This window comes from Heptranchias perlo, chromosome 7 (genome assembly GCF_035084215.1).
Source record: "Heptranchias perlo isolate sHepPer1 chromosome 7, sHepPer1.hap1, whole genome shotgun sequence".
Taxonomy (NCBI): Eukaryota; Metazoa; Chordata; class Chondrichthyes; order Hexanchiformes; family Hexanchidae; genus Heptranchias; species Heptranchias perlo.
The window spans coordinates 4687988-4712864 of NC_090331.1; the positions used below are offsets into that span (position 1 = coordinate 4687988).

A 24877-nucleotide genomic window follows, 5' to 3' on the forward strand; every position below is an offset into this window, starting at 1 on the left:
AATGCTTCTGGGACGATATCCAATCTGGAGCACCTGACCAACAGTGAGCACTGTACATCAGATTTTAGCCGGTTAGACAAATTACTACTGCAGATAAATTAATGTTGGTTCCAGACTTCGGAAAGGCTCAATTTACAAGAATGAGCTCGGTAGATTGGGAGGTGGTGCTAGGCAAGAATAATCTGTACTCATGAACAGGGAAATTATGTAAGTTCCATGGATAAAGAGGAAGATACAGGGTCAAGTGGAACCTAACTGGCTAAATAGAGAGGTTCATAGGCAAATTAACCTCAAAAAGAAATAGTATACCAAATATAATGATAACTGTTAAAAGAATAGGGACAAGTATAAGATACTATTAAGAAACGTCAAAGCAGCACTAAAAAGAATTGTGGATTGGTGCAACAATGATAGTGAAGTGTTTTTCATTTATGTCAGAAGTCAGAAAGTAATTGAAGACCACATAAATTCTTTGAGAGATTCAGCAAGGCAGGCCAAATTGAAGACCAAGATATGGCTGAGTAGTTAAATAGATATTTTGCGTTTGTTTCACAATTGAAGATGTTGCTAAGGTGACAGTTGTGCCAGATAGGTGTGCCCCTAAAATTGATTCTATGGAAATTAATGCTGAAATGGTCTTAGCTAGGATCAAATTTTCCAGGGCAAGGAAGAGGTTCCCTAATTGTAATAATCTCTAACAGGTGCCTATACCACCGGCCTAATGGAGAGACTTTATAATGGGGCTGGGAAAAAAATGAAACTTCTGCCCCCAAGATGGACTCCACTTACACTGATTGGCAGACCAGTATATCTGCTTTCTCTTGGGGTACCAGCCCACTAATATCCTGCCAGGCCTGCGATGTGGAAACTCCTGGTTTGGATGTCTCCAGCCTGGCCACATTTCTTCTCTGCTAACTTTGCTTGGAACACATGCAGGCTATGCTTCCTACATGGTTTTGCAGGGCGGGACTAATTGGATAGCTTTTTCAAAGAGCCAGCAAAGTCATGCTGGGCCAACTGGCCTCCTTCTGTGCTGTAAGATTCTATGATAAGTGGGTTTGAGGAAGCTGATTGTTATAAAGAAACAGAGCTGTGGGTTATCATTATCCTCCAATAATCAATCCTTGGTTGTGATCTTCCAAAATTCCCTAGATTCCAGAACGGTTCCCGTGGATTGGAAGGTAGCAAATGTAACCCCACTATTCAAGAAAGTAGGGAGAGAGAAAACAGGGAACTACAGGCCAGTTAGCCTGATATCAGTCATCGGGAAAATGCTGGAATCCATTATTAAGGAAGTGGCAATAGGGCACTTAGAAAATCATAATATGATTAGGCAGAGTCAACATGGTTTTATGAAAGGGAAATCATGTTTGACAAATCTATTAGAATTTTTTTTGAGGATGTAACTAGCAGGGTAGATAAAGGGGAACCAGTGGATATAGTATATTTGATTTTTTAAAAGGCATTCGTTAAGGTGCCACATGAAAGGTTGTTACACACGATAAGAGCTCATTGGATTGGGGATAATATATTAGCATGGATTGAGGATTGGTTAACGGACAGAAAACAGAGAGTAGGGATAAACGGGTCATTTTCAGGTTGGCAGACTGTAACTAGTGGGGTGCCGCAAGAATCGGTGCTTGGGCCTCAGCTATTTACAAACTATATTAATGACTTAGATGAAGGGACCGAATGTAATGTATCCAAGTTTGCTGATGATACAAAGCTAGGTGGGAAAGTAAGCTGTGAGGACGACACAAAGAGTCTGCAAAGGGATACAGACTGGTTAAGTGAGTGGGCAAGATGCTGCCAGATGGAGTATAATGTGGGGAAATGTGAGGTAACTGATTTTGGTAGGAAGAATAGAAAAACAGAATCTTTTTTAGAAGGTGAGAAACTATTAAATGTTTGTGTCCAGAGATTTGGGTGTCCTCGTACAAGAAACATAGAAAGTTAGTATGCAGGTATAGCAAGCAATTAGGAAGGCGAATGGCATGTTGGCCTTTATTGCAAGGGGGTTGGAGTACAAGAGTAAGGACGTCTTGGTACAATTGTACAGGGCTTTGTTGAGACCACACCTGGAGTACTGCATACAGTTTTGGTCTCCTTATTTAAGTAAGGATATACTTGCCTTAGAGGCAGTGCAACAAAGGTTTACTAGCTTGATTCCTGGGATTAGAGGGTTGTCCTATGAGGAGAGATTGAGTGGAATGGGCCTATACTCTCTGGAGTTTAGAAGAGTGAGAGGTGATCTCATTGAAACATATAAGATTAAGAGGGGGCTTGACAGGGTAGATGCTGAGAGGTTGTTTCTTCTGGCTGGAGAGTCTAAAACTAGGGGGCATAGCCTCAGGTTAAGGGGTAAGCCATTTAAGACTGAGATGAGGAGGAATTTCCTCACCCAGAGGGTTGTGAATCTTTGGAATTCTCTACCCTGGAGGGCTGTGGATGCTCAGTCGTTGAGTATATTCAAGGCTGAGATAGATAGATTTTTGGACTCTAGGAGAATCAAGGGATATGGGGATCGGGCGGGAAAGTGGAGTTGAGGTCGAAGATCAGCCATGATCTTACTGAATGACGGAATAGGCTCAAGGGGCTGTATGGCCTACTCCTGCTCCTATTTCTTATGTTCCAATAGTGAGATGATTTGAGTAGAGGGAGGTACGGTAATGCTTGACATGAATAAACCAGGTGTGGCACTGGATGCCAAGTCTGTGGCCATCAGTCTTTCAGGAACAAAGATGGAAGCTAACCAGAGGAACTAGCAGGACAGGAGACTGTGAGTAATTTGGTGGGAGTGAAGGAATTAAAGGGAGAGTTGTTCAGCAGGTCAACAGCAGCAGTGATATCATATTGACTGGAAGGCCAGAGGAGAGGTAGTTTTAACTTGAGCTGGGGAAAGATTTTTTCCAAGGGTAGAAGACCAAGGTGATGGGGTTGGAAGGATGCAAGGAAATGTGGATAGTAATGGAGACAAAGAAGAGCTTAGAAATAGCCTTACTGCTTGAGACCTTGGAGGTGGCAAGGCCATTTGCAATGGCGAGGTCAAATGGGTTGCAAAGGATGTGGGTGGGAAGTTTAAGTGAAGGTTGAGCGTAAGTGCAAACAGGAGGCAGTGAGGTCACAGAAGAGGAGCAAGTAACTTGGATGTATATAAGAACATAAGTAATAGAAGCAGGAGTAGGCCACATAGCTCCTCGAGCCTGCTCCGCCATTCAGTAAGATCGAGGCTCATATTCGACCTCAGCTCCACTTTCCTGCCCAATCCCCATATCCCTTGATTCCCCTAAAGTCCAAAAATCTATCTATCTCAGCCTTGAATATACTCATCAATTCAGCATCCACAACCCTCTGGGATAGAGAATTCCAAAGGTTCACAACCCTCTGAGTGAAGAAATTCCTCCTCATCTCAGTCTTAAATTGCCAACCCCTTATCCTGCGACTATGCCCTCTAGTTCTAGACTCTCCAGCCAGGGGTAACAACCTCTCAGCATCTACCCTGTCAAGCCCCCTCATAATCTTATATGTTTCAATTAGATCACCTCTCCTTCTTCTAAACTCGAGAGTATAGGCCCATTCTACTCAACCTCTCCTCATAGGACAACCCTCTCATCCCAGAAATTAATCTGGTGAACCTTTGTTGCACTGTCTCTAAGGCAAGTATATCCTTCCTTAGATAAGGAGACCAAAACTGTATGCAGTACTCAAGGTGAGTTCTCACCAAAGCCCTGTACAATTGTATTACGACTTCCTTACTCTTGTACTCCAACCCCTTTGCAATAAGGGCCAACATGCCATTTGCCTTCCTAATTGCTTGCTGTACCTGCATACTAACTTTCTGTGTTTCTTGTACCAGGACACCCAAGTCTCTCTGGACATTAACATTTAATAGTTTCTCACCATTTAAAAAATATTCTGTTTCTCCATTCTTCCTACCAAAGAGAATAACCTTATACTCATCATAACATTATATTCACAAACATTACTCCATCTGCCACCTTCTTGCCCACTCACTTAACCTGTCTATATCCTATTTGTGTCCTCCTCACAGCTTACTTTCCCACCTAGCTTTGTATCGTCAACAAACTTGGATGCATTACACTCGGTCCCTTCATCTAAGTCATTAATATAGATTGTAAATAGCTGAGAGCCAAGCACTGATCCTTGCGGCACCCCACTAGTTACAGCCTGCCAACTTGAAAATGACCCATTTATCCCTACTCTCTGTTTTCTGTCCGTTAACCAATCCTCAATCCATTGCTAATATGTTACCCCCAGCCCCATGAGCTCTTATCTTGCGTAACAACCTTTTATGTGGTACCTTATCGAATGCCTTTTGAAAATCCAAATATACTAGATCCACTGGTTCCCCTTAATCTACCCTGCTAGTTACATCCTCAAAAAAACTCTAATAAATTTGTCAAACATAATTTCCCTTTCATAAAATCATGTTGACTCTGCCTAATCATATTATCATGTTCGAAGTGCCCTGTTACCACTTCCTTAATAATGGATTCCAGCATTTTCCCGACAACTGATGTCAGGCTAACTGGCCTGTAGTTCCGTTTTCTCTCTCCCTCCTTTCTTGAATAGCGGCGTTATGTTTGCTAACTTCCAATCTGCTGGAACCGTTCTAGAATCTAGTGAATTTTGGAAAATCATAACCAATGTATCCACTATCTCTGCAGCCAACTCTTTTAGAACCCTTGGATATAAGCCATCAGGTCCAGAGATTTATAGGCTTTTAGTCCCATTAGTTTCTCAAGTACTTTTTCTCTACTGATAATAATTACTTTAAGTTCCTCACTCTCATTTGCCCCTTGATTCCCCACTATTTCTGGTATGCTTTTTGCGTCTTCTACTGTGAAGACAGATACAAAATATTTGTTTAACGTATCTGCCATTTCCTTATTCCCCATTATAATTTCTAAAGGGTTGTAATTACAAAGGATAAGAAGTTCTGAATTCTGGTGAGGGGGAGGGTTCCTCTGGGGAGTGCAGCCAGAGCCAAGTTCACAGCACCATGGGTGATCATCTGTACAGGAGGGGAGGCGAAAGGTCAGGAGAGCAATAGCGGTAGGGGATTCAATAGTTAGGGGAACAGACAGGCGTTTCTGTAGCCACAGACATGAGTCCACGATGATATGTTGCCTCCCTGGCGCCAGAGCCAACGATGTCACTGAGCGGCTGCAGAACATTCTGGAGGGGGAGATCGTGGTCCATATCGGTACCAACAACATAGGTAGATGGAGGGATGAGGTCCTGCAGGAAGATTTTAGGGAGTTAGGAAAGAGATTAATAAGCAGGTCCTCAAAGGTAGCAATCTCCGTATTACTTCTGGTGCCATGCGCAATTGAGTATAGAAACAGGAGGATAGAGCAGATGAATGCATGGCTGGAAAGATGGTGCAGGAGGGAGGGCATTAGATTCTTGGGGCATTGGGACCAGTTCTCGGGGAAGTGGGACCTGTTCAGGCCGGACGGGTTGCACCTCAACAGAGCTGGGACCAATGTCCTTGCAGGGAGGTTCGTTAGTGCTGTGGGGGAGGGTTTAAACTAATTTGGCAGGGGGATGGGCACCAGGATGTAGCAGTGGAAAGGAGAAACAAGGTGCACAAAGGATTGGGAGAGACAGATAGCACTAAAGTATGAAATAGTACGGTATTAGGTGGGATCAGATTAAGAGCGAATACAAGAAGGTTAAGATAGGTTTACAGTGCATGTGTGTAAATGCACGAAGCATAGTAAATAAGGTTGGTGAGTTCAGGCACAATTAGCCACATGGGAATATGATGTTGTGGCGATAATAGAGACCTGGCTCAAAATAGGGCAGGATTGGGTACTAAATATTCCTGGATACAAGGTGTTCAGGAAAGATAGGGAAAGAAAGAAAGGAGGGGGTTGACAGTATTGATTAAGGTGAATATTGCAGTGCTGGAGAGAGAGGATGTCCTGGATGGGTCAAGGACAGAATCTATTTGGTTAGAGTTAAGAAATAATAGAGGTGCCATTACACTACTGGGTGTATTCTAAAGGCCACCAACTAGTGGGAAGGATATAGAGGAGCAAATTTGCAGGGAAATTTCAGAGAGTATAGTGTAGTGATAATGGGGGACTTCAACTATCCTAATATAGATTCGGATAGTAATAGTGTAAAGGGCAAAGAGGGGGAGGAATTTTTGAAGTGTGTTCAGGAGAACTTTCTTGACCAGTACGTTTCCGGCCCAACGAGGAAGGAGGCATTGCTGGATTTGGTTCTGGGGAATGAGGTGGGCTAAGTGGAGCAAGTGCCAGTGGGAGAACATTTAGGGAACAGTGATCATAGTATCATAAGGTTTAGATTAGCTATGGAAAAGGGCAAGGATCACTCTAAAGTAAAAATATTCAATTGAAGGATGGCCAATTTTGGTGGGATGAGAATGGATCTGGCCCGGGTAAATTGTAATCAAAGATTGGCAGGTAAAACTGTAATTGAACAATGGGCGGCCTTTAAAGAGGAGATGGTTCGGGTACAATCTAGGTACATTCCCATGAATGAGAAAAGTAGGGCAACTAAAGCCAGAGCTCCCTGGATGACAAAAGAGATAGAGAGTAAGATGAAGCAGAAAAAAGTGGGGTATGACAGATGTCAGATTGATAATACAAGTGAGAACCAGGCTGAATATAGAAAGTTCGGAGGGGAAGCGAAAAAAGAAAGAAGAGGGTCAAAGAGAGAGTATGAGAATAGACTGATGGCTAACATAAAAGGGAATCCAAAAGTCTTCTATAGGCATGTAAACAGTAAATGGGTAGTATGAGGAGGGGTGGGACCAATTAGGGACCAAAATGGCGGTCTACGCTTGGAGGCAGAGGGCATAGCTGAGGTACTAAATGAGTACTTTGCATATTTCTTTACCAAGGAAGAAGATGCTGCCAAAATCACATTAAAAGAGGAGGTAGTTGAGATACTGGATGGGCTAAAAATTGATAAAGAGGTACTAGAACGGCTAGCTGTACTTAAAGTAGGTAAGTCACCCGGTTCCAATGTGATGCATCCTAGGTTGCTGAGGGAAGTAAGGGTGGAAATTGCGGAGGTACTGACCATAATCTTTGAATCATCCTTAGATACGGGGGTGGTGCCAGAGGACTGGAGAATTGCAAATGTTACACCCTTGTTCAAAAAACGGTGTAAGGATAAACCCAGCAACTACAGGCCAGACAGTTTAACCTTGGTAGTGGGGAAACTTTTAGAAACGATAATCCAGGACAAAATTAAGTCACTTGGAAAAGTGTGGATTAATTAAGGAAAGCCCAGCACGGATTTGTTAAAGGCAAATCATGTTTAACTAACTTGATTGAGTTTTTTGATGAGGTAACAGAGAGGGTCGATGAGGGAAATGCAGTTGATGTGGTGTATATGGACTTCCAAAAGGCATTTGGTAAAGTGCCGCATAATAGGCTTGTCATCAAAGTTGAAGCCCATATGGAATAAAAGGAGCAGTGGCAGCATGGATACAAAATTGGCTAAGTAACAAGAAACAGAGAGTAATGGTGAACGATTGTCTTTCGGACTGGAGGGAGATGTACAGTGGTGTTCCCCGGGGGTCGGTACTAGGACCATTGCTTTTCTTGATATATATTAATGACTTGGACTTGGGTGTACAGGGCACAATTTCAAAATTTGCAGATGACACATAAGAAATAGGAGCAGGAGTAGGCTATTCGGCCCCTCGAGCCTGCTCCGCCATTCAATAAGATCATGGCTGATCTGATCCTAACCTCAAATCTAAATTCATGTCCAATTTCCTGCCCGCTCCCCGTAACCCCTAATTCCCTTTACTTCTAGGAAACTGTCTATTTCTGTTTTAAATTTATTTAATGATGTAGCTTCCACAGCTTCCTGGGGCAGTAAATTCCACAGACCCACTACCCTCTGAGTGAAGAAGTTTCTCCTCATCTCAGTTTTGAAAGATTATGCCCCCTAGTTCTAGTTTCACCCATCCTTGGGAACATCCTTACCGCATCCACCCAATCAAGCCCCTTCACAATCTTATATGTTTCAATAAGATCGCCTTTCATTCTTCTGAACTCCAATGAGTAGAGTCCCAATCTACTCAACCTCTCCTCATATGTCCGCCCCCTCATCCCCGGGATTAACCGAGTGAACCTTCTTTGTACTGCCTCGAGAGCAAGTATGTCTTTTCTTAAGTATGGACACCAAAACTGTATGCAGTATTCCAGGTGCGGTCTCACCAATACCTTATATAACTGCAGCAATACCTCCCTCTTTTTATATTCTATCCCCCTAGCAATAAAAGCCAACATTCCATTGGCCTTCTTGATCACCTGCTTCACCTGCATACTAACTTTTTGATTTTCTTGCACTAGGACCCCCAGATCCCTTTGTACTGCAGTACTTTCCAGTTTCTCGCCATTAAGATAATAACTTGCTCTCTGATTTTTCCTGCCAAAGTGCATAACCTCACATTTTCCAATATTGCATTGCATTGCATCTGCCAAATCTCTGACCACTCACCCAGCCTGTCTATATCCCCTTGTAGGTTTTTTTATGTCCTCCTCACTCTCTACTTTCCCTCCCATCTTTGTATCATCTGCAAACTTTGATATGTTACACTCGGTCCCCTCCTCCAAATCGTTAATATAGATTGTGAAGAGTTGGGGACCCAGCACCAACCCCTGCGGAACACCACTGGCTACTGGTTGCCAGTCCGAGAATGAACCATTTATCCCAACTCTCTGCTTCCTGTTGGATAACCAATCCTCCACCCATGCCAGAATATTACCCCCAATCCAGTGATTCTTTATCTTGAGCAATCTAAATACACTACGTCCACTGGTTCCCCTTTATCCACCCTGTACGTTATGTTAAATCTTGGAAGGGTAGTGAACTGTGAGGAAGATAGTGATAGACTTCAAGAGGGCATAGACAGGCTGATGGACTAGGCGGACATGTGGCAGTTGAAATTTAACGCAGAAAAGTGTGAAGTAATACATTTTGGTAGGAAGAACGAGGAGAGGCAATATAAACTAAAGGGTACAATTCTAAAAGGGGTGCAGGAACAGAGAGATCTGGGGGTATATGAGCACAAATCGTTGAAGGTGGCAGGGCAGGTTGAGAAAGCGGTTAAAAAAGCATACTGGATCCTGGGCTTTATAAATAGAGGCATAGAGTACAAAAGCAAGGAGATTATGATGAACCTTTATAAAACACTGGTTCAGCCACAACTGGAGAATTGTGTTCAGTTCTGGGCACCGCACTTTAGGAAGGATGTGACGGCCTTAGAGAGGGTGCAGAAGAAATTTAATAGAATGATTCCAGGAATGAGGGACTTCAGCTACGTGGATAGACTGGAGAAGTTGGGGCTGTTCTCCTTACAGCATAGAAGGTTGAGAGAAGACTTGATAGAGGTATTCCAAATCATGAAGGGTCCAATGTAAGGAGTCGTACAACACCAGATTATAGTCCAACAGCTTTATTTGGTGTTGTACGACTCCTTACATTTGTCCACCCCAGTCCATCACCGGCATCTCCACATCATGAAGGGTCCAGACAGAGTAGATAGAGAGAAACTGTTCCTATTGGCAGAAGGGTCAAGAACCAGAGGACACAGATTTAAGGTGATTGGCAAAAGAAGCAAAGGTGACATGAGGAGAAACTTTTTTACACAGCAAGTGGTTATGATCTGGAATGCACTGCTTGAGGGGGTGGTGGAGGCAGATTCAATCATGGCTTTCAAAAGGGAACTGGATAAGGACTTGAAGGGAAAAAATTTGCAGGGCTACAGGGATAGAGTGGGGGGGTGGGACTAGCTGGATTGCTCTTGCAGAGAGCCGGCACGGACTAGCTGGGCCGAATTGCCTCCTTCCGTACTGTAACCATTCTACGATTCTATGAGGAGTCGCTCAGTGCCAAGGTTCAGGGAGAAGATCTCACTGAGGAAAGTTGGGAGCCTGGTAAATGATGAAACCTTTGAAAGAGAGGTGGGAGGGATGGAAGATGGTAAGATACTTATAGGAACATAGGAACAGGAGTAGGCCATTCAGCCCCTCATGCCTGCTTCACCATTTGATAAGATCATGGCTGATCTGTGATCTAACTCCATATACCTGCCTTTGGCCCATATCCCTTAATACCTTTGGTTGCCAAAAAGCTATCTATCTCACATTTAAATTTAGCAATTGAGCAAGTATCAATTGCCGTTTGCGGAAGAGAGTTCCAAACTTCTACAACCCTTTGTGTGTAGAAATGTTTTCTAATCTCGCTCCTGAAAGGTCTGGCTCTAATTTTTAGACTGTGCCCCCTACTCCTAAAATCCCCATTCAATGGAAATAGTTTCTCTCTATCCACCCTATCTGTTCCCCCTAATATCTTATAAACCTCGATCAGATCACCCCTTAACCTTCGAAACTCTAGAGAATACAACCCCAATTTGTGTATTCTCTCCTCGTAGCTTAACCCTTGAAGTCCGGGTATCATTCTAGTAAACCGACGCTGCACTCCCTCCAAGGCCAATATGTCCTTCCGAAGGTGCAGTGCCCAGAAATACTCACAGTACTCCAGGTGCGGTCTAACCAGGGTTTTGTATAGCTGCAGCATAACTTCTGCCTCCTTGTACTCTAGTCCTTGAGATATAAAGGCCAGCATTCCATATGCCTTCTTGATTATTTTCTACACCTGTTCATGACACTTCAATGATCTATGTACCTGAACCCCCAAGTCCCTTTGGACATCCACTGTTTTTAACTTTTTACCATTTAGAAAGTACCCTGTTCTATCCTTTTTTGATCCAAAGTGGATGACCTCACATTTGTCTACATTGAATTCCATTTGCCACAGTTTTGCCCATTCACCTAATCTATCAATATCGCTTTGTAATTTTATGTTTTCATCTACACTGCTTACAATGCCACCAATCTTTGTGTCATTGGCAAACTTAGATGTGAGACTTTCTATGCCTTCATCTAAGTCGTTAATAAATATTGTGAATAATTGAGGCCCCAAGACAGATCCCTGCGGGACTCCACTAGTCACATCCTGCCAATGTGAGGACCTACCCATTATCCCCACTCTCTGTCGCCTTTCGCTCAGCCAACTTCCTAACCAAGTCCGTACTTTTCCCTCGATTCCATGGGCTTCTATCTTAGCTAACAGTCTCTTATGTGGGACCTTATTAAATGCCTTCTGGAAGTCCATGTAAGTAACATCCATTGACATTCCCCTGTCCACTACTTTAGTCACCTCTTCAAAAAATTCATTCAGGTTTGTCAGGCACGACCTACCTTTCACAAATCCATGCTGGCTCTCTCTGATTAACTGAAAATTCTCGAGATGTTCAGTCACCCTATCCTTAATTATAGACTCCAGCATTTTCCCCACAACAGATGTTAGGCTAACTGGTCTATAATTCCCCGGTTTCCCTCTCTCTCCTTTCTTAAAAAGCAAAGTGACATGTGCAATTTTCCAATCTCGAGGGACAGTTCCTGAATCTAGAGAACTTTGAAGGAGGAAATGGTGCCAGAGAAATAGGGTGAGAGCGCAAGATGGAACTTGGTGATGACAATGATGCCACTGCCTTATGTGAAATCATTATCCACGGGTTGGCTTCAGTAAAGGGAAATACGTCACTTTTGAGGCAGGTTTCTTTCAGGGCCAGGACAGCGATTGCTTCATTATGTCGAGGTTGTGGATGGCGAGGGCCTTGTTTATCACAAAGCATAAAATTCTGGAAGGCGATACGGAGTAAGGCAATAGATGATGAAAACAAGGTAAATGAAGTAACATTTCAAGGGAAGACTGAAGGTGGTAAGCAGTCCCACAGTTCTGAAGTCCTGAGAATAAGTTAGATCTGGAAAAAGTGCATTCAGTTTTGATTTCAAGATAGTGAGGAGCAAGAGAATGTAGGACGGTGCATAGAAGGAAGAAGAAAGGAAAGTTAAGAGGAGCAAATGTCATAGACTTTCCAGACATGTCTAACATGAAAGAAATGAGTTTGAATTGGAAGAATCTGAGCAAAAAGGACTAAAAGCCTTTTACCGCAGCGGGTAAAAGCTAAACTTATACTTGGGTTTATACGCAACACAGCAGGGAAGTGGTCACGTGGGAAAAACCCCTTATCCTAGATGTCAGCACAATCAAACTGTCTCGATAGGACATCATCCCTTGCAAGTTTTCCTCTCCACAACTTAACTGGCATCCGGGCTAACTCCAGAGATGTGCGGTGAACGTGTACGACAAAGAAAGAATGAAAAGTTAACATTATTCACAACGTTAGTTTAATATCAAACTGATTTAAAGTATACGCACCTTTATCAGTTATAGATGGTTGAGTGGAATAGTCCCTAAAAAGCAAGAAAATACAGTCAATTTTACAATTTAAAAAAAAAATTTTGTAAAATGTCAGGTTACTGACTTCTAAGTTTAGTTTTTCCTCATTCTTCAAACTGTTATCTTCCTTCATGGGTAACTCTGGCAATTCTTCAAGTAACCACAAGGGCAGTTTTACCTTTAAAAGACTTTTCCAACTGAACCCTTTCCTTATGTAGGTCAGCCTCTACCTGACTATCTTCATTTCTTAACCATAGGAGGGAGCATAGCAGATGGGTCGGTAAAAGCACCAGAACTGCAATTTATTTCCATCTTTTTTAAAAACTTAGGACAATAACTGTTACAAATATTGCTCAATAAGTAATAGCAATGTTAAAAAAAGTGTCATTTTTTTATAAAAACATGCACAAACATAATTGGGGCATATTTTCTGGCTGGTGAATACACTTGTACCACATTTCTATCTGTGCTATTTTTAATCAAGCATTACACTCAATGGAAAAATTATCCCAATAATACTTTATAATGTTGGCTATTGGGAGTTTCTTATTGACTGTAACCATCATCTGCATGTGAACTTCAAGGAGTTAGTTGAGCAGTGTCACAGTTTGGGATCTTTTGACTATTTTTCCACACACAGGATTTGAAAAAAAATGGTTACTTTAAATGTGTTTTAAAAGTAAAGTATATTACTGCAAGTAAAAATAAGAGGGTCTAAGACAGTAAGTAGTTATGATGCTAGCCTTGATGTCATTTCTTTACAGACTGTAAATAATAAGCAATTCAGTGGCTTGACTCACACATATTGTGTTGGAAGGTTTAACCGGAATAAAGCAGAAAGTGAGACACCTAGAAAGCATTCTAATAGAAGTTTTGCTGAAGCAGAATGGCTCCAGAAAAGGCAGGTTCAAAAAGGCAAAATTCGGAGGAGTTAGTCTGTTTAAATCAATCAATCAGGATTACCCACTGAAGTGGGGTAGTGTATCATGTGTCTTAGTTTCCTGTCACAATGTGGCAATAAGTTGTATCAATTGAACTATATGAATCTGATTATAATTATCACTGTACTATGTAATAAAGAAGCTTAACAATTTGAGCCCAGTCTCACTTCATCTAGTATTATCTAGGTAAGAAATACACATGCAAAAGACAAGGATATCCAGTTCAGGTCACAAGGGGAGTTGGGGGGGGGGGGGCGGGGGGATTTCCACTGTTTACACCCCCCGGTCCCAATACCGTACAAGTAGATATAAGGCAGTGTCGGTCAACACATAAAAGTAAGACACTTAGACCACTTACATGAGTGACTGGCGCTACTGAACCCAAGAAGGTATCCAAGGCAGACCTAAAGTCGTAACAAGCAGTTATATAGCAAAGAGAGGGAACTATCTCGTAGGTTGATTGGAACACTGAGCTTTAGAGGCCTGGGTTTGAACACGGCTCAGAATGATTGAATGTAAATCTCTCTCTACCTGCTATAAGAGCCTTTCGTGTAATGAATTGGGGCAGGCACAACTCACTTTCAATTAGATGAGAGTTTACAGTACAGGAGTACCATAAATCTAAACAAGTGAGCAATATCACACAAGAGGGCTCAAGAATTGCTAATGTGAGAAATGCAGAAATTATACTGGTTCAATAGAGAGTGTTCTTCTCTAATTATTGGGACAGTTCAGAGAAACCTAGGTCCAGATTCTATGAATGGGTGGGAAACCACGTTGCAGGATTTAAAATGTTTCAGGATTTAAAGGCCTACACCAAATTAAAGGGGCAGGCATCATCAAAATCATTTTGGGTGTACAGACGAAACTCAGGGCAGGATTTTCCACTCAAAACCTGAGCAGCATAATAGCAGAGAAGAATTGCTACCTGCCGAATAGAAGTGGGATGACCCTGCCAAATTTCCCAGGACCAGCTTAGCTTGTGTGCAGGCAAGCTCCAGGCAGTAACACTTGATTGGGAGCTCACCATTTGGGGGATGCTGCTGGATTTAAAGGACTGCAGCAGCTTAAAGGGGACACAGCATCAAAATCATTTTTGCAGCAAACTTCCACTTACTTCAAAAATATCTGCAAAGTGTGCAGAAGGGCTAAGACCACTCCTACCAATTCAGCGAGGAAATACAGCAGAATAAAATCCAAGTTCTGATAGCACCTTCATTGCTGCCTTATTTGGAAATCATAGAAACATAGCAAGGTTGCAGCACGGAAGGAGGCCATTCGGCCCATCGAGTCTGCGCCGGCTCTATGCAACTGCAATCCAGCTAGTACCATTCCCCCTAGCCCTGCAAATTTTTTCCTTTCAAGTACTTATCCAGTTCCCTTTTGACAGCCATAATTGAATCTGCCTCCGTCACCCCTCAGGCAGTGCATTCCAGATTACAACCACTCGCTGTGTAAAAATGTTTTTCCTCATGTCACCTTTGTTTTTTTTGCCATCTGTGTCCTCTGGTTCTTGACTCTTCTGCCAATGGGAACAGTTTCTCTCTATCTACTCTGTCTAGACCCTTCATGATTTTGAACACCTCTATCAAATCTCCTCACAACCTTCTCCATTCCAAGGAGAACAACCCCAGCTTCTCCAGTCTATCCATGTAACTAAAGTCCCTCATCCCTGGAATCATTCTAGTAAATCTCTTCTGCACCCTTTCTAAGGCCTTTACATCTTTCCTAAAGTGTGGTGCCCAGAACTGGACACAATATTCCAGTTGTGGCCGAACCAGTGTTTTATAAAGGTTCAACGTAACTTCCTTACTTTTGTACTCAATGCCTCTATTTAAAAAGCCCAGGATCCCGTATGCTTTTTTAACCATTTTCTCAACCTGCCCTGACAATGATTTGTGTACATACACCCCCAGATCTCTGTTCCTGTACCCCTTTTAGAATTATGCCCTCTTGTTTATATTGCCTCTCCTCGTTCTTCCTACCAAAATGTATCACTTTGCATTTTTCCGTGTTAAATTTCATCTGCCTTGTGTCCACCCATTCCACCAGCCTGTCTATGTCCTCTTGAAGTCTATCACTATCCTCCTCACTGTTCACTACTCTTCCAAGTTTTGTGCCATCTGCAAATTTTGAAATTGTGCCCTACACACCCAAGTCCAAGTCATTAATATATATTAAGAAAAGCAGTGGTCCCAGCAGCGACCCCTGGAGAACACCACTGTACACCTTCCTCCAGTCCGAAAAACAACCGGTCACCACTACTCTGTTTCCTGTCCCTTTGCCATGTTGCTACTGCCCCCTTTATTCCATGTGCCGCAATCTTGATGACAAGCCTACCAGGTGGCACTTAATCAAACGCCTTTTGAAAGTCCATATACACCACATCAACTGCATTGCCCTCATCTACCCTCTCTGTTACCTCATCAAAAACCTATCAAGTTAGTTAAACACAATTTGCCTTTAACAAATCCATGCTGGCTTTCCCAAATCAATCCACACTCATCCAAGTGACTGTTAATTCTGTCCTGGATTATCGTTTATGTATTTAAATACATCCACTCATGTTTGGCTGGATGCTATTGGTGCCGGATGGAAGTGATGCTGGAAAGTTGAGGTGGATGCAAAAATAAGCAGGGATCTGGTGTAACAGTCCCCACCCAAAGATCAGATGGTATGAAGATCTGACACCTGCACATGTGACAGATTGGACTCTGCTCGACACAGCAGGACTAAAGATACAACCTGCAGAAAGTCCATCTCAAGATTCAGCTACTGTGAGATGAGGACCACCTCAATTACAAGAGGCAACACAGCAGCCAGCTGACCTCATACCCTCTTGTCACTGAGGGGTACCCAGGAAAAGCACAAAGCTAGGCTTAAGAACACATTCTTCAAACACTAGCAGCAAGTGATAGCGCTGTAGTATGAAACATTAGGCACACAGACAATGTATGGTTACACTAAAGTTGTGTGGGCAGACATTGTTCTTGGATGGCGTGAAAGATGCTTTCATCTGCTCACAGAGAAGGGCCTGTAGGTGTTGACACATTTGTGGAAGTGGGGGGGAAGGAAGATGTACTCAATTGATGTATTAACCATATAAGGTAGCCAAGGTGTTTCCTGTATGAGTGATGCATAAATGTCTCTTGCAGCTGACAACAAGTTGTTTTTTGCATACTCTTCAGACTGCTCTTCTTGCTGGCCCCATTCTAGGCCATGGGGGCCCTTCTTCTCCTGGGCCTCAATAGTGAGGCCTTTCTGTAAGGCAAATTTGTGTAGCATGCATCATGCAGCACACAATCACAATTCTTGAAACAAATGGCAGGAAGCCTCAGGTCAATCCTAGCACCTGAAGCATGATTCAACCTGTCAATGATATGCTTAATTAGCACTCTGGTGTATGAATGGACCTCATTATACCAGTGCTTAGCTTGTGTGCAGAAACCACACACGTCATGACTCTTGATCTCCCAGAAGCCATCCAAAGACTTGCCTTGCCGGCATGGTAGATTACTTAAAGTGAGTGCATTGTGGCAACGCCAAGGGAAGCGAGCATTTCTTCTACGGTGCTGAGCTGCCGGACACAAATAACAACAACAACTTGCATACATATAGCGACTTTAACCTAGTAAAACGTCCCAAGGTGCTTCACAGGAGCAATATTCAGTGGGCTCAATTTTAACTTGTATCATCTGATGTTAATGGAGTGTTAATGGCCTCAAAATGGGGTTGGTAGCCTTCTGCCTCTTCGCCACGGGGTACAAGACTGGTCAGCATGCTCCACCACTTGTTTTCATTCTCAGGATGTGGGCATTGCTGGCATTTGTTGCCCATCCCAAATTGCCCTGAAAAAATGGTGGTGGGTCTTCTTCTTGAACTGCTGGCAGCAGGCAGTTAAGAGTCAACCAGTCACATGTAGGCCAGACCGGGCAAGGACGGCAAGTTTCCTTACCTAAAGGGCATTAGTGAATCAGTTGTGTTTTTATGACAATCCAACAGCTTTATGATGATTTTTACTGACACCAGCAGCTTTTTATTTCTAGACTTTTTTTTAAGAAGTGAATTCAAACTCTCAAACTGCCATTGTGGCATTTGAACTCACGTTCTCTGGTTTATTAGTTCAGTAACAAAACCACTGCACTACTGTACCCTAATAGTTGCTTGCCCAAAAATCAAATTCAACCCCAGTGTGTGGAATTATTTCATGTTGATGTGCGTTATGGATTGATCAAGGGAGAATATAGGGCCATTTGGGTGCAATCTACAATTTCCTGGCCACGAAAAATCCTGCCACTCTGTAAAATTGCAGTGCCCTGTCATGCAGTCGGCCACTGTTCATCGGAAAGATGAAACTATTTGCTCTAAGAAACAATGCACCCTAACTTGCCTAATGCAGATGATTGGCTAATGTTATTGATATCTACAATAGCAGCCTGGAATGACCCCAGAGCCTAAAAGTTAAAAGCAGCTGTTCCCTAAACAACCACCAAAAGTGCAGTGCCTGGAGTGGAGGCAAACTTAGGTTCAGTTGCAGCTTGCGGCATAACTCAGCGATGGTCTCCTTTGTAAAGCAGAACCTCCACAGCCAGTGATCCTCGGACAAATGCAGTTATGTGTGGCTGTGCCTACGTATGTTCTGCCATCGGGGTACCAGTATGTGCTGTGGACCTCCGGTGCTGCCTGACCAATCTGGCAATCCTCCACTCTTCTTCTAAAAAGAAAAGATATATGAGAATTCCCAATTGTGCCCTGTATGAAATGGAGAGAAAAATTGGCAGCCCCCAGTGCAAATGACACAAAGGCAGATGTCAAACTAGTTGGCAATGGTAAAAAAAAACCCCGAAGCATAAAATAACATGATGTGTAAATTTAAAGGGATGTGACAAGTTAGAGAGAAAAATGTTGGTAACCTTTATGAAGACTGCTGATATTTTAAAAATATATTTCAACAGTTGCCAAGGTTGTTTGGGTAACAAAAATGCTTGGTAAAACTCCAGCACAATAAATACTAAAGGCAGAAATTAGAAATTGTGGTTGAGTGATGGAGTTGCACAAAGCTAAAACTCCCTGTATGTTGTCTGGTGAAGTGGAGGAAGTGCAGAATAAGATGGTAGTGAGGAGGGTGGCACTGCTTGCTACTCCAGTGCATCCTTGCCATATGACAGTAATGCAGCGTGCTTAGAAGGAGGTGCAGAGACTTTGAGGGCACTGTTGTCTGCTTTTACTATCACTGCTTCAGCTTATCTAATGGTAGGTTTTCCTCATTGCTCTAATATTGGGATCAGCTTTATTATTCTTTGTGCCGCATCTAAGACTTGGTTGTCCCCTTTATCTCTTGTCACCACAACTGTTCACAGTACTCCATATATGGCCCAACAAGTGCACTGTATAGCTTCAGTATGACTGAGGATTTGAACAGATAATCTGTTTTTTTAGTAATGTTGGTTGAGAGATAAATATTGGCCAGGACACTGAGGAGAACTGCCCTACTCTTCTTCAATAGTGCCTTGGAATCTTTTACATCCAGCTGAGAGGGCAGACAGGGTGCTCGGTTTAACATCTCACCCGAAAGACGGCACCTCTGACAGCGCAGCAGTCCCTCAGTATTGCACTGAAGTGTCTAGATTATGTGCTCAAGTCTCTGGAGTAGGACTTGAAACCACAACTATCTGACTCAGCGCTGCCACTAAGCCAAGGCTGACACCTGTTCAGAGTGGGCGGAGATTTGGCAGATGCAATACAATATTGGAAAATGTGAGGTTATGCACTTTGGCAGGAAAAATCAGAGAGCAAGTTATTATCTTAATGGCGAGAAACTGGAAAGTACTGCAGTACAAAGGGATCTGGGGGTCCTGGTGCAAGAAAATCAAAAGGTTAGTATGCAGGTGAAGCAGGTGATCAAGAAGGCCAACGGAATGTTGGCTTTTATTGCTAGGGGGATAGAATATAAAAACAGGGAGGTATTGCTGCAGTTATATAAGGTATTGGTGAGACCGCACCTGGAATACTGCGTACAGTTTTGGTCTCCATACTTAAGAAAAGACATACTTGCTCTCGAGGTAGTACAAAGAAGGTTCACTCGGTTAATCCCGGGGATGAGGGGGCGGACATATGAGGAGAGGTTGAGTAGATTGGGACTCTACTCATTGGAGTTCAGAAGAATGAGAGGCGATCTTATTGAAACATATAAGATTGTGAAGGGGCTTGATCGGGTGGATGCGGTAAGGATGTTCCCAAGGATGGGTGAAACTAGAACCAGGGGGCATAATCTTAGAATAAGGGGCTGCTCTTTCAAAACTGAGATGAGGAGAAACTTCTTCACTCAGAGGGTAGTAGGTCTGTGGAATTTGCTGCCCCAGGAAGCTGTGGAAGCTACATCATTAAATAAATTTAAAACAGAAATAGACAGTTTCCTAGAAGTAAAGGGAATTAGGGGTTACGGGGAGCGGGCAGGAAATTGGACATGAATTTAGATTTGAGGTTAGGATCAGACCAGCCATGATCTTATTGAATGGCGCAGCAGGCTCGAGGGGCCGATTGGCCTACTCCTGCTCCTATTTCTTATGTTCTTATGTCCCTGCGGCAGTGTTCGTTTCCTGGTGCTTACCATGGTGATACTGTAGAGTGTATGTTGTTTACCTCCTAATCGCCAGCTTGTGGGAATAGCAAGTGTAGTGTGCCACTGCTGCTCTTCAATGGGGAATCTTGTAACTAACTTGTGGCAAATATCCTGTTTCTGCTGTATCATAAGACAGCCCTGCCATTGACGGCTCCTCAGCATATGCGCTGGCCAGCTACCAATCTCTTTAGCAGTCCTCTGAGGGAGCCAGCTGGGAGGGGCAGATGTGTGGGTCCTCACCCTGAGAGATCAAATCTTTAGTCATCATTCCTCCTGCCATGCCCCAGCTGCTGATTGCCCCTTGCAGGTGATAAGGGATCTATGTGAGGATATACCCTTGTCCATCACTTAAGGAGCATAAATCCTGCCATCAAGATCTTGTTAAACCAATCCACTAGCTTCCACAGACCATAAGAAGAGGCTCCTGTAAGTTGGAGCCCAAGGTCTCAATAGCAGTAGACACACTGCTGACAAACAAGACTGCTCTTGGACCATCAAGAGATCTGGAATCGCCTTTCATTCCATGGTGCTCTGCAAGTTCATGAAACCCTCCTGCATACCTACACAAATGTTGGAACAGAATAGCTGCATATTCTCCACCTTACCACACAGGAAACTCTGAAGATTCTCAATGGATTGCATGAAAGCTTCTTCTGATAAATCAGTACAACTCGGCATGAAGCCTGGTACGATATGAATCCAAGGGTCCTGCAGCAGTTTCCCCTCTAATGCTAACTCTCCCTTCCTCTGGTTGCTGCTCATCTGCCTTAGTGATCATTTCAACCTTGGCTCAGTGGTAGCACTCTTGCCTCTAAGTGAGAAGGTTGTGGGTTCAGGCCCCACAATCTAGGTTGACACTTCAGTGTAGTACTAAGGGAGCACTGTACTGCCGGAGTTGCTATCTTTCAGATCAGATGTTAAACTGAAATCCTGTTTGATCTCTCAGATGGATGTAAAATATCCTGTGGCACTATTTGAAGAAGAGCGGAGGAGTTCTCCTGGTGTTGTGGGCAACACTTTGTTCCTCAACTGACATCACCAGAACAGATTATCTGGTCATGTATCTCATTACCATTTATGGAACTTTGTTGTGTGCGAAATTGGCTGCCATTTTTTCCTACATTACGACAATAAAGTACTTCGAAAAATACTTCACTAGCTGTGAAGTGCTTTGGGATGTCCTGAGGTCATGAAAGATGCTATATAAAAGTGCACGTTCTTTCTTCCTACTTTACTTCTAATTCCACCTGGTCCTCCTCACAGGTGCTCGGAGCTCCCTTCTGACTACCCCTATCTGATTCCCTCAAAATGGATGTGTGCGGCCTGGTGCTTGCAGGGTCTAGGATGCTTGATGGGTACTCTTGTGATGGGGTTGCTTAGTGCTCCTTCCTGGAGCCAGTATCCTCACCTTGGGAACACCCTACAAAAGAGAAGGGGAGCATGTATTAGCATAAAGCATGCATACAATGGCTCTGCACACAGTAACAAGGCCAACAAAGTATATTGCAGCAGAGAGGATAGATGTGGGCTGCTTGTTAGTCACTAACTGAGTGGAGGTGCTAGCATGAAGACAAAGTAGAAGCAAACCCTTACCTTTTAGGATGGTACGAAGCCACCAAGCCCTCTCTCAACACTCTATTGATGGCCTCCACACATTATTTGATGAGCTTGCTCCTCATGTCAGTTAAGGTGTTGCAGGTTGCCTGTGCCACAGTGTGGTTTCTCTAATGATGGTTGTACACAGCCTTCTCCTTTGAAAAGAGACAGAAACCCTTTGAACATCAGAAGATAACTCAAGGGGAAGCACGATAAGCAGTCTAGATTCCACCTGGTGTGAAAGGATGAGCACAGAGCATGAATGAAAGCTATATAGTGAGTTGGTGAGAAAACATGCCAGAGTTGTGTGAGTGAAAAGCCTATACCTTTACAGCCACCAAGCTGGAGTTACAGCTGTGTAGACAGTGGTCACTGTCCTAAGCACCATCTCCTCTAGCAGGACTTCTTAGCTTTCCTCAGTAAAGGGGGCAGTTCTTGCAGCTCTACCAACCATCGTCTGGACACAAGTCAGCTTCCACCAAAACCTATGCTGAACCCTTTAAGTCGCCCGATCACGCAACTGGCCCTTTTGTTCCTTGGAAATGATAAGAGACATGCAAAGTCATTTGCCTGGAATTTCCTTGGAGCGGTTTCTGCTCTGTTGCTGTAACTTTGCTGGAAAGCCCCATTACATTTGTACAGTTTTGGCGAAGTTCTGACGATGGAGTAGAAGCAACTAAGAGAAAATTCTGGGTCATAGTTTGTTCAAAGGCAACTGAGGCTTTATCATGGTATTCGTTAAGAAAGAACTTGCATTTATATAGCACGAGTCACAAATTACAGCCAATGAAATACCTTTGAAGTGTAGTCAATTGTAATATTGGGAAATGTGTCGCCTATTTGCACATTCATGACATTAAAAAAAAATCCTCCCCCTGTTGATGGAGATTTTGAATCCATAACCTGACATCAATCACATATTTTTGGTTTCATACCAAGTTTGAACTTGTGGCTTGCTTCAAGAAAATAACTGCAGCTCAAAAGCTGAGAACAGATGAAGCACTATCTTAGGGAAATGTAACTGATGAAGGCCTGGGAAGAGCGTTGCATGTTTCTGGTTCCAAAAATAGTTTAAAAGGGAGAGACATCGTTTATGGTGTGGAGAATAAAATGAATCATTGAATATTAAAGCACAAAAACAGGCCATTTGGCCAGTTAAGTCTGCAATAGTGTTTTTCTCACGTGTAAAGCATGTTTTTGTACTCACTTGTCACATTCTTTTTGCACTTATCCGACATTTGTGTCCTGTTGTTACTGTCTCGTCGACCAGTGGAAACAATCCCTATTTATCTGGTCATAACCCACCATAATCTTCAAAATCATTATCAGGTCACCCCCTAACCTTCTAGCTCCATAGAAAAAAGCCCTGAAGTCTCTCTTCAAAACTGTAGCACCTCATCCCTGATCACATCTTAGTGAATCACTCCTTGTTTTAATATCCTTCTTATAATCGGCCTAGTCTTCTTCAAGCTCAACGGTACCTCCTTCTCTATTCTGAGCCTCCAGATACAAAACTCAGGATTCTGCTTGCTTTTTTAGCACCTTTATCCATCTGTGCTGTTACCTCTAAAGACCTGTGTACCTGCACACCAAGATCCCTTTGCTCTTATACTCATCAAAAACCTCAAACTCATGCACATGCACACATCTTTTTCAATAGTCCAGCCAGGGAAAAGAAAATTTTTGTCTAGTTATTCAACTCTCATAATTACAGGCAGCAGTCCTAAAATCAGACTGTCTTGACTCAAAAGTAAATGGGTGATGGCTGCCCTAATTAGAACTTATGCCTAGATCACACTCCCTGCCCTGCCGTATCTGTTTAGTTTTGGATTTGGTGAAGATGGTGCCCTGCCTTTCCCCATTTGCCTACATCCAGACCATTCGTTACCGGTTCTGCTTCTCCATCATAGCCAGACTATTCACAACTGGTTCCGCTCCTCACTTATCCAGACCTATCATTGCTGGTTCTGCTCTCCTCCTTATCCAGACCTTTCATTGCTGGTTCTGCTGCTCCTTATTCAGATATTTCATTTTCATTGCTAGCTCTGCTCCCACCTTATCCAGATGGTTCATTGCTAGTCCTGCTCCCCCCTTTATTCAGATAGTTCATTGCTGGTTCTGCTTCCGCCTTATGCACATATCATTGCTGGTTCCACTGGTCTATAAAATAAACCAAAGGAAGGAACAGAAACATGTAAAATGTTAAATAAAACAGGAAGTTCTGCAAGTACACAGCAGGCAAAACCTTTAAAAAAATTCATTTGTGAGATTTGGGCATCACTTGCAAGGCCAGCATTTATTGCCTATCCATAGTTATCCTTGAGAAGGTGGTGGTGAGCCTTCTCCTTGAACCGCTGCAGTCCATGTGGTGAAGGTGCTCCCACAATTCTGTTAGGTAGGGAGTTCCAGGATTTTGACCCAGTGATGATGAAGTAACGGCCAATATTTGTCCAAGTCAGAATGGTGTGTGACTTGGAGGGGAATTTGGAGGTGGTGGTATTCCCATGCAGCTGCTGTCCTTGTCCTTCTAGGTGGTGGAGGTTGCGGGTTTGGGAGGTGCTGGCGAAGAAGCCTTGGTGAATTGTTAGTGTTTCCTGCAGATAGAACACACAGCAGCCAGGGGGCGCCAATGGTGAAGGGCGTGGATATCTAAGCCAATGGATGGGGTGCCGATCAAGCCGATTGCTGTGTCCTGGATAGTGTTGAGCTTCGAGTGTTGTTGGAGCTGCACCCAACCAGGCAAGTGGAGAGTATTCCATCACATTCTTGATGTGCCTTGTAGGTAGTAGAGAGGCTTTGGGGAGTCACTCACCGCAGAATACTCAGCCTCTAACATGCTCTAGTAGCCACGGCATTTATGTGGCTGCTCCAGTTGAGGTCAATGGTGACTCCCCAGGATGTTGATGTGGGGGACTCAGTGATGGTAATGCTAACAGGTGGTGGTTAGGCTTGGAGATGGTCATTGCCTGGCACTTGTGTGGCACGAATGTTACTTGCCACTTATCAGCCCAAGCCAGGATGTTGTTCAGGTCTTGATGCATGTGAGCATGGACTGCCTCATTATCTGAGGAACGTGAATGGAACTGAACACTGTGCAATCATCAGCGAACAGCTCCACTTCTGACCTTATGATGGAGGGAAGGACATGGATGAAGCAGTTGGATCTAGGACGCCGTCCTGAGGAACTCCAGCACCAATGTCCTGGGGCTGAAATGATTGGCCTCCAACAACCACAACCATCTTCCCTTGTACCAGGTATGACTCCAGCCACCAGAGAGTTTTCCCCCTGACCCCACTGACTGCAGTTTTACTAGGGCTCCTTGGTGCCACACTCGGTCAAATGCCTCCTTGATGTCAAAGGCAATCACTCTCACCAGTCAGTTGGGTGATCCCA

General features: G+C 43.5%; 1 protein-coding gene across 1 annotated transcript in view; it reads right to left on the bottom strand.

The window, feature by feature from the left end:
- Positions 1-24877, bottom strand: part of LOC137323251 (vimentin-like) — a 104024-nt gene that overhangs the window by 3310 nt on the left and 75837 nt on the right. The window contains exon 7 of the mRNA XM_067986743.1: positions 12304-12338. Coding sequence (XP_067842844.1) covers positions 12304-12338 — 35 coding nt within the window. The remainder of the gene's footprint in view (positions 1-12303; positions 12339-24877) is intronic.